This window comes from Oratosquilla oratoria, chromosome 2, assembly GCF_046742065.1.
Source record: "Oratosquilla oratoria isolate Oo_2021 chromosome 2, ASM4674206v1, whole genome shotgun sequence".
NCBI classification, from domain to species: Eukaryota; Metazoa; Arthropoda; class Malacostraca; order Stomatopoda; family Squillidae; genus Oratosquilla; species Oratosquilla oratoria.
In genome coordinates this window covers 82,762,265-82,777,569 of record NC_134778.1, presented here as the reverse complement: position 1 = coordinate 82,777,569, position 15,305 = coordinate 82,762,265, and the positions used below count along the sequence as shown (strand labels likewise).

The following is a 15,305-nucleotide window of genomic DNA, read 5'->3' as shown; positions in this document are numbered from 1 at the left end:
AAGGAAAGGAGGGGATGGGGTTAGTGGGGGGATTAGGAAGTGGTCATATGTGAATATTTTGACACAGCCCAAAGGGATTTCACCTCATCTCTTTTTCTGCATGAGGGGACAGAGAAGGGGGATCACCAATTAAGTGAAACGGCCTTGTTGTGGATGTGCTGTGTCTTGCTGCATTGCTTCTGACCCAGGGCACTGGGTGGGATACAGGAACAACTTGCCATCTATGAGGAGCTAAGGTGAAAGGGAGGGGAGGGTGGTGGATTGGAGTAAAACAGGTGGGAATGATATGGGTGGGAGTGGATATATGCCTTTTGACTTGGCTACCTCCCTGGTAAGGGGTAAAGCCTTTGGTATATATATATATATATATATATATATATATGTATATATATATATATATATATATATATATATATATATATACAGACGCTCCTCTACTTACGTTCATTCGTTTTACGTTTTTTCGATTTTACGTTTCAACTGACTAAAAAAAAAATTGTAATTTTTTTTTTTTGAGTGAATCTTTTAGTTTAGCAGGCTCTCCGTAGTTCAAATGATACTTACGCATGACGCTACGTCCATTGTTTACATGGCACAAACGACAGACTGAACGTGCCTTGCCTCCTCCTCCACCATCTCAATTTATGTTGCTTGAATTTAATTTATTTGAAATTAATGTTATAATTTTATAATGTTATGTGTATAATTAATGATTTAGGGGTGTTTTATAAGATACGGTAATAGAATTTACAGATGTATAGTACAGTAACAACTTGCGTTCATTTTCAACTTACGTTCGGCCGTTCGGAATGTAACTAAAACGTAAGTTGATGAGCGTTTGTATAAAGAGGATAGATTGAACTGACAGAGGAGATCTGATTAAAGATAGAAGGACTCTATGATGTCATGGGAACAAATTAAGAAAGACCACATGTCTACAGGATGTGAAGAAATACAGTTTTCTATTTAGATGCATAAATACTTGGAATAACGTAGTAGGTGATATAGTCCAAGCTCAAATGATACAAGAGTTCAAATCTAAATATGATAATTGGGAATGAAGGTTATATATTAAGTTGGAACTGTACATGAATTTAAGGCTAGATATGATAAAAATAATGGAGAATTGGTGACAGGACCCAACAAGTGTTGCTCCTTTCCTGTATACAATTAAGTAAATACATGAGGAGAGACTGGAATAACTGAGACTACACACACTGGGGAGCAGAGAAAGGTGATATGATTGTAGGAGTGAAGTGGTAGAGGTGGTAAAAGAGAAATTTAAAGAGGCTAGTAAAATGGAGAGATGGCAGACATAAGAAGTAATCAGAAGTATTTTCTGAGTGGAGATTAGTATTTACCTATTTGTATTTTACGGGACGAGAGCTATGCTCGTAGTGACCCGTTTTCGTATCTCTCCGCATCCACTTTATTTTTAAAATCTTGTATAGTTTTGGCACTCACTTTTTCTCAGTTTAGTTTGTTCCAGACATCAATCACTCTATGTGGGAAGCTATTATTTTTCAAATCTCTTCTGTAACTGTCCTTCTTTAGCTTCTTTTCATGTCCTCTTGTTTCTCTTGTCCCATTTTAATAAGTCGTCTCTATCAAGAATTTCCATCCCTTTCATAATTCTGTAAATGGTCTACAAATCACCTCTTTCTCTTCTCTGTTCCAGTGTTGGTAGATGTAATTTCTCCAGTCTTTGTTCGTATGTCAAATTTGATAGTGTAGGTGCCATTTTTGTTGCTGCTCTTTGAATTCTTTCTAATTTTCTTAATTTCTTTTTTTGTGCTAGGTGCCCATAGTGTTGCAGCATACTCTAATTTAGGTCTTATTAGTGCAACCACTATTTTCTTTATGATTTCTTCATTCATGTAGTTGAAGGCCACTTTGATTGACCTTAATAAGTTAAAAGTCTCTCCAACTAAATTACTGACATGTTTATCAGGTATCAAGTCACTTGAGATAATCACTCCCAGGTCCCTTTCTGAGTCGACTTTTTTTACTTCCTTGTTTTATATTGACCCGATATTCTATTTTTGCCTTTTCCAAATTCCATTATACTACATTTCTTGATGTTAAAGTTCATTTCACACCTCTGACTCCATCCTTAGTATCCAAACATGAGACTACTGCATGGCTCTGGATTTTTTGTTTTATCTATTTATTTTACATGGAAAGAATGAGTGAAAAAAGATTAGTAAAAGAGGTGTAGAAGACAGAGGTGGAAGGAATGAAGATGGGGGGGGGGGGGCAACCAAGGATGAGATGGATGGATGGGGTAAAAGGGGCATTGGGAAAGAGGGGAATGTCTGTTGAGGAGGGAAGGGAGAAGACAGAAGATTGGGGTGAATGAAGAACGGTTGTGTATGGATGATGCTGTGATACATGGGGGTGGGTGGGGATGGGGGTATGAGGGAGTATGTGTGAATGATATTTTGATGCAACCTGAAAGGATTTCTCCCGTCCTCTTTTCTTCTGCATGAGGGGGCAGAGAGGGGGTTGCTAAATAAATGAAACAACCTTGCTGTGGATGTGCCGTGTCTTACTGCATTGCTGACACAGGGCAGTGGGTGAGATACAGGGATGACCTATCATCCAGAAGGAGCCAAGATAAGAAGGAGGGATAGAGGTGAATGGAAGTGGAGTATGTGGGGATGGAATGAGTGGGAGTGGATTTTATGCCTTTGTTTTTTGGCTACCTCCCTTGTAAGGGGGGGAATAACCATTAGTATATGTATGTATCTATTTATTTTATTTATTTATCTATTTATCTTTTTTTGGCTTGTGGGGCCAGTACCCACTCAAACCTCAATCTTGCAGGTGGTCTGGAACAGCTCATATACATGGTTTGTTGCTCACGTGAGGTCACTGTTAACCTCTTCAATACGAGTCAAATTCTCATGTGCAGCACCGGATTCCTAATGTACAATGATGAATCATAGTACTCAGGTTATAAAATATAAAGTCACTGCTGATTTATTAGTTCTCTTTCACTTTGAGTAATAATAAACACAGAAAACGCAATCAATCCAGTTCACAGAATTCAAAGGTAACTCAGCTACAACTGCAAGATAAATATAATCGGGACACCAAAGCCAGCATCCTCGTATACCCACTTGCACCTCATGATACCTACGTAGGCATCATTGTATGGAAGAGGTTAACGTGATGCCGCTGTAATTAGTGGGAGTATCCCTTAACTGCTGGTGGCACCAGAGGGAGGGTGTGCCCCCAAGAAGCTGAGGGTTGCTTCAGAAGTGGTGACAGCAAGGTGCCATGCCACCCTTGCCATAGTGTGTGGTGGACTGATCCCTAGGCAAGAATAGCCATGGCAATATCCTAGGCAGATCCTGTGGACAATAGAGTCCACCCTTCTATCCGGATAAAGGTGGATTACCTTCTTGATGGTAATGCCCTTGATCTGTGTGATCATGGGTTCCAGGGGCAGTGTGATTGTGCTGAACCTCACCACTGCCTTGATGGCATCATCTGCAATAGTGTTCCCTGGAATCCAGATGTGACTGGAGATCCAGTAGAATGATGCAGACCTTCCATGCTGGTCCAACAGGTGCAGTGATTGCTGGATTAACATCATTAAGTAGATGTCATCTGAAGTCTTCACAGACCAGAAGACGTCAATAGCGCTCTCTTGAGTATGTGTGGAACACAACTACCCCCTGCCCAGCAGAGAGAGAGCATGGTCTGGGGCCTTGGAGATGGCAGCAAGCTCTGTCTGAAGAGTAGGGCTTCCGTCACTCACTCCCCATAGCACAGTCATCCCATCAGCAGTTATAAAAGCTGTGCCACACCTTCCCACAAGGGGATCCACAGAGCTGTCCATGTAGTACAACAGGCCCACTGAAGGGGAGGGTGATGGACCTTATGGCTTCAAGGACCATGGGTCACTGTTGTGCCGGATTGTACTCAGCCTTCCTTCCATTGAAGTGGAAAAGTTGAAAGCTGGTGCAAGGCTTGCCACAGGGGTGGGGGGGCATAATCTGGATGAGGATCATCTAAAGCATGTCACCAAACCAATTCCTGGAGTTCAAAGGTGTGGATCCCATTCATTGCATGGGTCTTCCAGGAGTGACCAGTGGGGTCTCCCTCAGCTTCTAGGGCACTCAGAAGAGAGATTTTTACTTCACTCTCCCTTGGACTGATTAAAAGTTGGATGAGAAGACAAAAGGAGGTAACCCCCACCTTCTTAGATTCACCACACTGGTCCATGTTGGGGACACAGTGACAGTGCAGAGAGCATGTTTTTGCAGGACTTTGAACTTGTCCCACAAACTGGGCTGGAGGGAGATGAGAGCCACGGTGGCATAGTCCACCAATGAGTGTACTGCCTGGATATGGTACATCCAGAGGACCTTGTGCCCAGCCCCTAGCAGGGGTTTCACCATACTTCTGAGGAGATTTAATCTTGTCTTTGTAGGCTCTCAGAGGTACCAGACTTCTGGAGCACAGGAGAGCCTGGCATCAGTCCAGATGCCCAAGTATTGATAGGTAGGCACCTAGGGGAAGGTGCTGCCCTAGATGGGCACTGCTTCTGTGTCCTCAGACTCATTGCTCTTGTTTTTGTTGTCAAGAGTCCCAGGCTTCCACATTGCTGGGAGAGGTGAATGAGAGCCCTCTGAGCCCTGTAAAAGAGGCAGATGCCCCAAGTGCCCACCAATGCAAGCTCGTCCACATACCAGAGGAGGCAAGCATCCTCTCCGAGATCAAGGAGAGCCAAGTTTTCTATGAACACATTGAAGAGGGTAGGACTGAGAATGGCCCCCTGCGGGATCCCATTTTCCATCCTGTGGTATGTGGATAGGTGTCTCTGGAAGTGCAGTCATGCTATTCTATTTGTTAGGCAGTCTACAACCCTTGGATCCCCTTAGTACACTAGGATGTAAGAATAGCAGTAGCACTTGCTAGCTCAATACTTTTTCTAGATTCAGAGGCACTACAATTGCAAGCTGATTACTGACTAATCCACGAAGGGTTGACACACATATTGTGATGGAAGGGTTCCTTCTACCATAGAAGGCAATTGAGGACCATCCACTCAGGGGCCCATGCCTCAAGGGATGGGTGGCATCACAGGAAGCTACGGAATACATGGACTTGATGATTTAGCTCTTTTACAATGTCACTGTAATAGCAATGGTCAGCATACTGATTTATGCCTGGCTTCATTTTGGAGACAACTTGTTATGCAGTGGCCTTGACAGCTGTGATATTGTCTCAATGTAGCTCGTCTATGTTTTGTGTGGGGATGTAGGACTGGTACCAGTGGTCTAGTTCCTCTTGAAAAAAGGTCCAATTGGCTTTCCCTGTACTCCAGCACCGAGGTGGGGGAGGTGGAGGGGGAGGAGGTCCATGGCTAAAATTGTGACTAGGGCAAAATGGCTCCTAGTAAACTGTGAGGCATCATCCAGTGAGCATGATGAGCCATGCATACAGAGAGCATAGTGAGGTCTAGGCAAGGCATCTCCCCCAGAAGTGTTGCTAGGGTGTGCCCTGCAGGACTGAGGATGATAATGTTGTATAGGAGAAGGGTGCCCCTGGCAAGGGTGATTCTGGCAGTGAAGGCCTCTACCCATTCTCCACAAGGCACAGCAGGTATGGAATCACATGGAACTGTTGCCCAAACCAATATAGCAAGTCCAATTGACCCCCCACTATGGGCTGTATAGTATATCTGGTATACCGGTCAGTTGACCAGGCAACTGGTCTCCTGCCAGAGGGCTCCAGCCATATCCCTTGTGGCCATGGCAGCCTGTAGTACATGGATTTTGCCAACCAGGCCATTGATATTCCACTGCAAGAGTTGACCAGGCAACTGGTCTCCTGCAAGAGGGCTCCAGCCATATCCCTTGTGGCCATGGCAGCCTGTAGTACATGGATTTTGCCAACCAGGCCATTGATATTCCACTGCAAGAGTTTTAGTTCTTGCTGTGATGGGGGTGGAGGAGGAGGGGGAGTGGGGTGCTACCGATTAGGAGGAGAGGGGTGGTGGGTGGATGAGGAACAGCAGTGGTAAGGGGAGAGGGGGATGAGTAGGATGGAAGGAGGAGGAGAGGGTAGGAGTAGGGAAGAGGAGGTGGAGTTGGGTGGATGGGGGAAGGAGTGGAATGGGAGGTGAGTAAGAGAGGTGTGGGAGTAAGGAGGAGGAGGAGGAGGAGGAGGAGGAGGAGGAGGAGGAGTGGAGTGGGAGGGAGTTGTAGGGGAGGAGTGGGGTGGGAGGGTGGAAGTGGAGGAGTAGGGTAGGAATGGGACAAAGGAGGGGGAGTAGGAGTACAGTGGGATGGGGGTAGGAAAAATGAATATAGGGTAAAACAGAGGAGTAGGAGGAGGGTGGGAGGGGAGATGGCGTAGAGTGGGAGGGGGTAGGAGACGTGGGATGAGGAAGAGGAGGATGGATTTTGGGGGAGCAGGGAGGAGTTGGGTGAAAGGGGGGACAAGGAATAGGAGTAGGGTGGGAGAGGGGAGGTGGGCACCTTAGGGGTAAGGGATGGGGAGCCCCTGTCTGATCCCCCCATTTGCTTTCCATCGTTGCACCCTCCTCGCTTCTCTATGAGGATAATAACAATGAGTACCAGATCACTGGCTTCTGACAATTGGGTGGGCAGGTGTTGGGGGGAGTGGGGGTGCTGTGACCTTGACCTTTGACCTTGTGGTTTCTCCCACTGTAGTCAGTGATGGGGTGGGGGTCTGAGTTGGGGTGGTAACTCAGAGCAATTGGTCTGTAGGGATATTGCAAAAGTCCCTAGAATATTGACTGTATAAAACTAATTCAGTTGATACTCTATATAATGTTTTATTTCCACGAAGATAATCATTTTTGGTTCTTATTTCAAATGTTTTTATTCCTTTTAATTCCTAAATTTTGCATTTTCATGCCTGTAATACTAGGCATTAGATTTCAATGAAGTGTTATTACCTTACATATATTCTATAATAATTATTATCTCAAAATTCACTGACTGGAAACCTGCAACCCCTCAGTGGGTGGCAGCAGTCCTTGGGCTCTCCCAAAGATCTCTCTGTGAAGAAACTTTGGAGTGCACTTTGTGATGTACTAATGTGAGATTATGTCTGTCACTGGCTTTTGATAGGAAGAGGGAAGCAGTTACCAGCTGTCAGCTCTCTTTGTGTAAAAAGGTGGAGGAACTACAGTCTAAGGTGATGGAAAGAGAGATCTTGGGCCTGGTACCATCTGTACACTTCCAAATGAAGGCAAGGGTGTGAATGAGTTTTGAAAATGGGGATTACTCTGACTTCTGTCTTACAAGACTATCATTGGTTCCTTTGTATTTCATCATTGAGTGCAGTTTTGTGGCATGTAACATAGTATGGTGCCTAGATACAAAATCAAACAATCAATGCTTTATCTTTTACTTACGTGATGATGAAAGTGGCAGGAAAGAGAACAAAGATGGTAAGCGGCAGGAAGTACAAGTAGGAAGACCCCATTTTTTCAAAATTTTAGCCTCTTCAAGTTTCTGAAAACAAAATAAAAAACAAAACAAAAAATTCAGTCTTTTTATATTTACACAGAAAACTGATAAATTTACATAAAAAAATAAATAAAAAATTAATATAAATGCATATTTGATATTACAAATTCACTATTGAACTATGGAAAAGCAAATCAGCATACCCTACAATTCAATATTAGTAAAAACAAATAAAATTAGGTGAATGAATACATAAATAAAACTAATACACCAAACAACAGCAATAAAAGAATTGGTGCTACAGCATATCACTTTAATATCTAACTAAAACTTAGGACCTCATTTAGAATCTTGATATCTAAGCATTAAATTGTGTGATCACTTCTTTGGGAGTTTGTCCCATTATAAGACTAGCAAAACTGTTTCTATTTTACATCCTGCAAATCTAAGTCCCTTCTATTCACCAATTATGTAAATGGCAAAAATGGCTTATGTCTATCACTTAACTATTATGATAGTGTCAATTTTTCATACATACATAAATACATACACACACACATATATACAACATGCTTCTTCCCCTTTATACAGGTGGCCAGCCAAGGTATGCACCCACCTTGACCCATTCCACTCTTACTGTTACTCGTTTAACTTTAGTTAAATGAGCTTTTACATAATATTCACTTAATATTTATGCTGTGTTTGTGTTCTTATGTGGTACCATGCAACATCAGCTGTAGCATTAAGAGGTTAATAACTACCAACATTTCCCCCCATCTCCTACTGCATAAGAAGATTCCAAATAAACTGTATTTTACATGGTGCACTCCCTAAGTTCACTGACCTGGCACTAAATTTTCTGAAACTGGGACCAGCAATGGTTGCTTGAAAGTGGTGGTCCAGCAAGACAGATATCATGTTTCTGCCACCTGTATTCAAAACCCATCAACACCCTGACTTTAACCTGAAGGCATAAAATCAAGGGGCTGACACTAAGTCTTCAGACTGTGCCTGAGCTTTCTCTCTGACAACTTCAACTCTATTTCCTCCACCTCTCCACATACAGAGATCTGTATGTGGAGAATAACTGGTAACCATGACCCTCCTCCTCCTACTACTACTACAAAGTCCCATACTAACATAACACATAGTCCAAAGTTTCTTCCTAGTGCTATGAGAGGGAATCAGGACCATTGACAGCTCCTGTGGGGCAGTGAATTTTCAGTCTATGACTGTGAAACTTGAAGCAACACTTATAACATCCACTGAAATTATTTATCTAAAATCTGTGTGTTTTATATATATATATATGTATATATATATATATATATATATATATATATATATATATATATAAAACAATAGTAAGTATATAAATTAATAAAAAAATAATAATAACAATAATCTTTTTCCAATGAAATAAAGTTTGTTTTCAGTATATAAAATATTTATTCTTTGTTTAAACATTACACTGTGCACTTGTACCCATATAATCTCAAGCTAACACCAATAAGGGGTACCTGCTTGTGATACATATACATACATATACCAAGGCTTTTTCCCCCTTACAAGGGAGGTAGCCAAAAAGGAAAAGGCATAAAATCATTCCCACCCATTCCATCCCTGAATACACTCCACATCCCTCCACCCTCCCTCTCATCTTAGCACCTCCTGGATTGTGATAGTCCTGCTAAATGAACACCAGAATCATCTCCCTGCCATTTGTCCTCAAATATCAAATCCCTCAACTCATATCTAGAAGTGTAGTCCTGAGAGGTTGACACTCATTCTCCAGACCAAGTCCAAGATCTCTCTTTGAATTTGACTATTTTTTTCTCCCTTTCTTCACACAAGGCAAGCCAACATTTGGACAAAACAAAGAAACTAATATAACAATATACAAACAATGCATACGCTCAGTGTTGAATTATGCGAGTCCTGCATGGGCTCCTAATCTCAGTGAGACACACCACAACACCCTTCAAATCATACAAAACAAAGCCCTAAAAACAATTACAGGCTGCACAAATACAACACCTACAGACCATTTACACCATGAAACAAAAGTCCTCAAAGTCAAGGACCACCTCGACATGAGAGGCACACAAACACTTGCCGCAGCCACCACAAACACATCACACCCGCTACACTACATAGCAGAACACCCACACACACCAAGAAACATTAAAACAACACCCAAAGACCTTTATCACGCACAGATACTCTCTTCTCTTCCTCCACAACCACCAAATACCAGCCTCCGGAAACATATTCATAATCATATCACTCACCGCTCCATTAACACACTGAAAGACAACACACTGCTGCATGCCAGACCCCCTGATATCCACCCTTCTGAATCCTCTCTCCCACGAAAGGACAGAGTCCACTTGGCCAGACTGCGGTGCGGTCACCACCCAGCACTTCTGAGCTACCAGAAGAGGCTGGATGACCGCGTTGTGAACAGCTGCCCAGGATGTAACACTTCACCCCATACCATACAACACATAATGGAAGACTGCATTATACACAATCATGCACGCAAACAACACAACATACACTCTATAAAGGATTTGTGGGAAAACCCAGTTTCGGCTATGGCATTCCTTGGGGAGACGGGACTGCTTGGACAGACAGTCTAGGGAACGACAACAACAACAACAACAACAACAGGTAACTCACCTCTTCCTCACTCTACTAACCAATGGCATGATTATAAAGAAATTGACCCATACTATAGCAACATAGAAAACAAATGTTATTTTTCTTTCCAAGAGAAATTTATGAGTGGGTCTGGGGGTTGGTGCTTCTACTGTGGTGTCACAAGTCTCCAGTAGGCAAAACTAAATCATCATTATCATCTCTTGCACAATCATAGGTGCCCAAGGAAAATCTGAATTTTTTCCTTTTCACTTACTGGGGAAAGCAAAATACTTTCTCATGCCTTACACACACAGACAAAACCTGGCATGAAAATGCCCATCATTACCTAGTGGCACGCCAGTCAGAACGTCCCACTGTCAAAACGTCCCACTTGGCCTTCGGTCAAAATGCCCCACTTGGGTATACCAAAACGCCCCACTACCACTGGATCAAACTACGAATAACGTCCCACATAAAAACGTGTTATTAGTGTAATAGATTGCATACCCTAAACTAATTCATTCTAATCCAACCTACCCTAACTAAATCCAACAAAATAGCCATTTTCCAAAACTTGTTAACCATCTCACTTCCGTCTCAAGGGGCTGACACATGATCTCTGGACTGGCCGTAAAGGCCTCTTTTAAAGTTAAACTATATTTCCTCTAAAGGCATAACCTCACCTTTCATCATAGCCCCCACTCAACCCTTCAAATCAAATTATTTGTATTTTGCCACAGAATAGTTATAATTCATCTATTATATTTTTTTTACTGAAAAATAATCTCATACTCAAAAGTAAAAACAAGGTGAGAAAATTGTACATTTTCAAATGGGTTCAGACACAAACATGACTAAATCTCTACGAACAACAAGTGAAACCAAAGACAGTGGGTGATATTTGTTTTCATTTAAATGTAAACACTCATTATAAAATATTTACCCTTATAATTATACCCTACAAGTTTATACCCTAAATGTTTGTCTTACATTTAACATTATCTCTTGGAGTCTTGACTTGTTCAAATTTGAAATACTTTACTTCACCTAATCACTGCCATAATCAAATAATTATTTCTTTACATATGTCTATGTGATATAGGAATTAAGACATGAGATACGAAGGTCAAATTATGATAAAAATGATCACAACATGAATGTCCATAACAACTCTCCACATTGTACCACTGTCAACTTCAGTATATAATCATCAATTACCCAATGTCACTAATTAAAAGTTAAAATGTTGTCAATACTGCTATGCTTACTTCGTTGTAAAGCTTCTGCCTGTCACTGGCTGTGAAAATGATATCCAGCCTTGCTATCATTTCTGGGTCACTTACGATGTGATGTCAGTATCAGCTGATAACTTCACGATTACTTAGTCCATGAACATTTCTAAGAATACCATTACACTACATATATACCACTACGTACTGATCACACCATTCCTTTAATATCCACGAAATTTGGTTCAAAACATGATCCTGTATATTACTTGATTTACCTTTTTCGTGTTATAACTTACCTGAATTTTAATTATGAAACCATCACTTCGTCAAGCAATACTTTGTAGTTTGGACCGTAATTTCATTTTCATAACTAAACAGAAGTCCTTGTGATTAATTGTGTATATCTATAATAATTGAATATTAGCCTAGATAACATTGAGAACTGTGGACATAAAACGGAACGCGATTTGATCAACATCAGCTGTTTGTTTTGATTGTAATAAAAAATGGGAACTGGAAAAGAACGAAATAAAATATGGATAATTGTATAAAGGTTCACAGTAAAATCACAGTGCTACCCAATTAAAATTTGTATATGAAACTGCTAAAAACTAAGTAAATCAAATACCACCAAAACAATTAGTAAAAACGTATTTTGACTGGCAGTAAGTGCAATAATCTACATGGGCTCACAAAATTGCATATACCAAAGGATAATCCTTTGGTATAAGGCTTTTTAAAAGCTTTGATGTAGCTTTTATATGTGTACTGTAACTTTGAATGAATTAAATAGCAACTTTAAAAGTATATACTTTCAATTTTATTTAAAGTACCTAATTGAAATGATATTCACCATAAGATTCTAGTGTCAATTTTAGGTTCACTTTTCAACATAGGATCTTCAAGTTTTAAAAAGCTTAAAGCCAAAGGCATAGCCAGGGGGGAGGAAGCGCAACCCCTCCCCCCTCCGAAACTTGTACGTGTTCGAGATTAGTTCAGAGATTACATGCCGATTTTTTTCTGGGTTTGGAAAATTGAAAGAATATGCAATTCTGAGTTTGTGTTCCCTTCCTCCTCCCAAATAATATTTTTGGCTTTGCCCTTACTAAGATCTTTTTCTTATCTACAGCTGATAAGTTAGGAGTTATCCCAGTAAAAATGTGTATAATGTGTACAAGGAGACCAAATTAAGAATGAAAAAATCAATGCTAGACAGGGATGACATAATATCTAAATACCATGGATATTTCAATTAGAACTCTTATTATTCTTGTTACGTTGAGGAGGAAACAAGTTGTTGAACTATTGTGGTTTCTTCTCTCTCATAAGCTGAACAGTATTTCCTCCTACATCTGCTAATGTCATAAATTTCTCACATTGTAAATTTGATCAAATTTAATGGAACTAATATTTCAATGAATATTTAAGTAGTAAGTTTAAACTCTAAGGATTAGCTTTGAATACATAGCACGTTAAAATTAGAAACTCAGAACTGGCTCCTACATAACCAAATCAAACGGAAAATAAAAGATTAGGTTAGGTCAGAATGAGCGTAACATCAACTACTCCAAATACTACCTTATAAAGATAAACAACCCTCAGATATTCTGGTGTTGCATATTTTTACAAAGTCCGGAATTTATAAGAAACAATAAAGCTATTATGAGCAAAATAGAAATAAAAGTCGACAGTATAAGGCCAATTCCACATGCTCTACCCAAATATCACATAACCGCCAGAACGTTCTCGGCGTTCTGCTGCGCACACTCGGGTAGGAGTTGCCTCTCACCGTGACTTGGTAACTGTATCGACGACACATTATCTCGGTGAGATAACACTTTTTCTGTCTTTTGTGTGCTGCGATAATTTTGTATTTGTGGTTGGGAAAGGTGCTTTACTTACTTGTTTTCCGCTGAAAATCCCGTCCGTGGGGTTGCTTCCGGGTCCGTCCAACCCTCCTCTGGTACACACGTCGCGATCCTTACACTAATTCCCTACTGTCACCCCCTTTGTGGGTTTCCCTCGTTCCCCCACGCACACACACATCCACACACTCGTGGGCTTAGCTATGAACTGCAGACCCACGCCGACGCGCAGGCACCTCCCCCCCCTCTGGGGTTACCAACGTTCGCGTCTTTTAGCCCCCCCCCCCACACACCGGGGGTGCCAACTGCCAGTTTCCATCCGCGTCACATACACCACTTTCACACCACACACACCCTTGATCTCGAGATCAACCTACTCTTCATCTCCTACTTCGTAGTTCTGTAGCCACTATGGAGGACGCCTGTCGCGGTGGGGTCTCCGTGACACCGCCCCTTCATACGCTGTCACTCCGCTACTTTCCTCCTCGTCTTCTCCTTCACTCACTACGCTCCGAAGATCCAAGGTATGCCGCGGCACTCCCTCGACAGAGACGTAGTTCCGCGAATTCACTTTCGTCACTATCCCTCTCGTCCAATGGGACGTGCACTTCCTATCCTTTGGCCTCCCCCATACTTCCTCCCCCACCTACACTGAAGTGGGTCCTTTCTTCAGCATTGGCCAGTAGTCCCGGCCTCTTATGGGGATGCCGCCAATCGTATTTAAACACGACTCTTTGCGGGATCGAGCCGTCATCTTGGCCTGACCTGGGGGACATGTTATGAAAAAAAAAAAAAAAAATGCCTCCGTCGGTAGTACTCGCGCCTTCTAAGCTATGGATTTAATCGTAAGATGGTGTCGTTCTACTATCCCATTTCCGCTTGGGCGGTAAGCTGCCTGGAAGAAGCGTCTTGTGTTCCACTTGTTCAACATGCCTTTCAGCGCCTCCGACAGAAACGCTGTGCCGTTGTCCATCAGGACTTCATCCTCTGGGCCCCGTTTCAAAAATGTCTCATTCATCACCCGTGCCATCTCCTCTCCAGTCTCCGTCTTCAGCTTCCGCCAGACGGCGTAGCGTCCCGGGCCGCAATCGTCCATTGATAAGTACCTGGCTCACTGATAGTAGGTTAAATCAACCGCCAGCCTCCTCCAGTTTTCTCCCACACTAAGTTCCCCCGCCGAGTGCGGCCTAGGCGCGGGATCTATTGACTGACATCGGGCGCACGCTCTCACCGCCCGCCGGACTTCTTCCCTCGATATATACGGGTCAACCTTCCTTGCCAGGAACAACAACCTATCGACCCCTAGGTGGTGAGTTCCATGCAACTCTTTCGCGCGGAGGGACCCTGGAGCGCACACTTCAAACTTATCCTAGTCATGTTCTTCCTTCACTTTCAGCCAGCTTTTCTTCACTCTGGTTAGCGCATCTGCTTGGTTCATTCCCGACGGCACCTCTGTCACTCTCATCCTCAAGCCAAACTCGTCTATTAACTCCCTCAGGATCCCAAGACGGCGCTCACGAGGACCTCTGCAGCCCTTTGTGCGCACTCTCTTCTCAGCCGTCAGCACTGTAGCTGAGTCAGCCCTGATTTCAATTTCACGTAGCCCCCATTTCAGCGTCAAATTGACTCCTTTTATGGCCGCGTCCAATTCCGATACGTTAATGTGGTGGTAGTCATCCTTTTTTTTGGTGCCACTCCCCATCTTCGACTACCACGCCCCCTATCTCCAAGACGACGCCGGATGCTATGCTGCTCGCATCGCACCACACTACGCCTCGACCCTGTTGTGGTGCGTTCCACCATCCCCTCACTGGATCATCGTGTCTCATCCGTCGTACGACGTCACGTATCATGGTAATCGTGCCCTCATCAATCTTCTCTCCCCAATCTTTCGACCCCGACCGCCTCTTAATGTAGCTGCACGCTACAGGGAGCCAACCGGCGATCGGGTAGTGACCCACCAATTTGTCACGCTGGGAGAAGAAATCTCGTTTGTTCATTTCACCCGTAACCTTCGGGATCTCGTTGCCTCTCCTGAACACCAGGTTTCCGGTCCTGTCTCTTTCCACTTGCAGTCCCAACACTGCTCCTCCTTCCACCGGTTCAGGCTC

General features: G+C 42.7%; 1 protein-coding gene across 5 annotated transcripts in view; it reads right to left on the bottom strand.

Annotated features, from left to right (window-relative positions):
* The window catches only part of LOC143040743 (DNA damage-regulated autophagy modulator protein 2), a 33,321-nt gene extending 19,726 nt beyond the window's left edge, over positions 1-13,595 (bottom strand). Inside the window, exons 1-2 of one of the 5 annotated variants that reach the window (XM_076212166.1) lie at positions 13,572-13,595; positions 7,400-7,499 (exon numbers count right to left, since the gene is read on the bottom strand). In XM_076212166.1, the coding sequence (XP_076068281.1) occupies positions 7,400-7,470 (71 nt within the window). In that variant the 5' untranslated portion in view covers positions 7,471-7,499; positions 13,572-13,595. Of the gene's footprint in view, positions 1-7,399; positions 7,500-11,365; positions 11,562-11,625; positions 11,837-13,231; positions 13,426-13,571 lie in introns of those variants that run through there. The other 4 variants (XM_076212140.1, XM_076212149.1, XM_076212175.1 and 1 more) reach the window with 4 other exon arrangements.
* Positions 13,596-15,305: the final 1,710 nt, after the last annotated feature.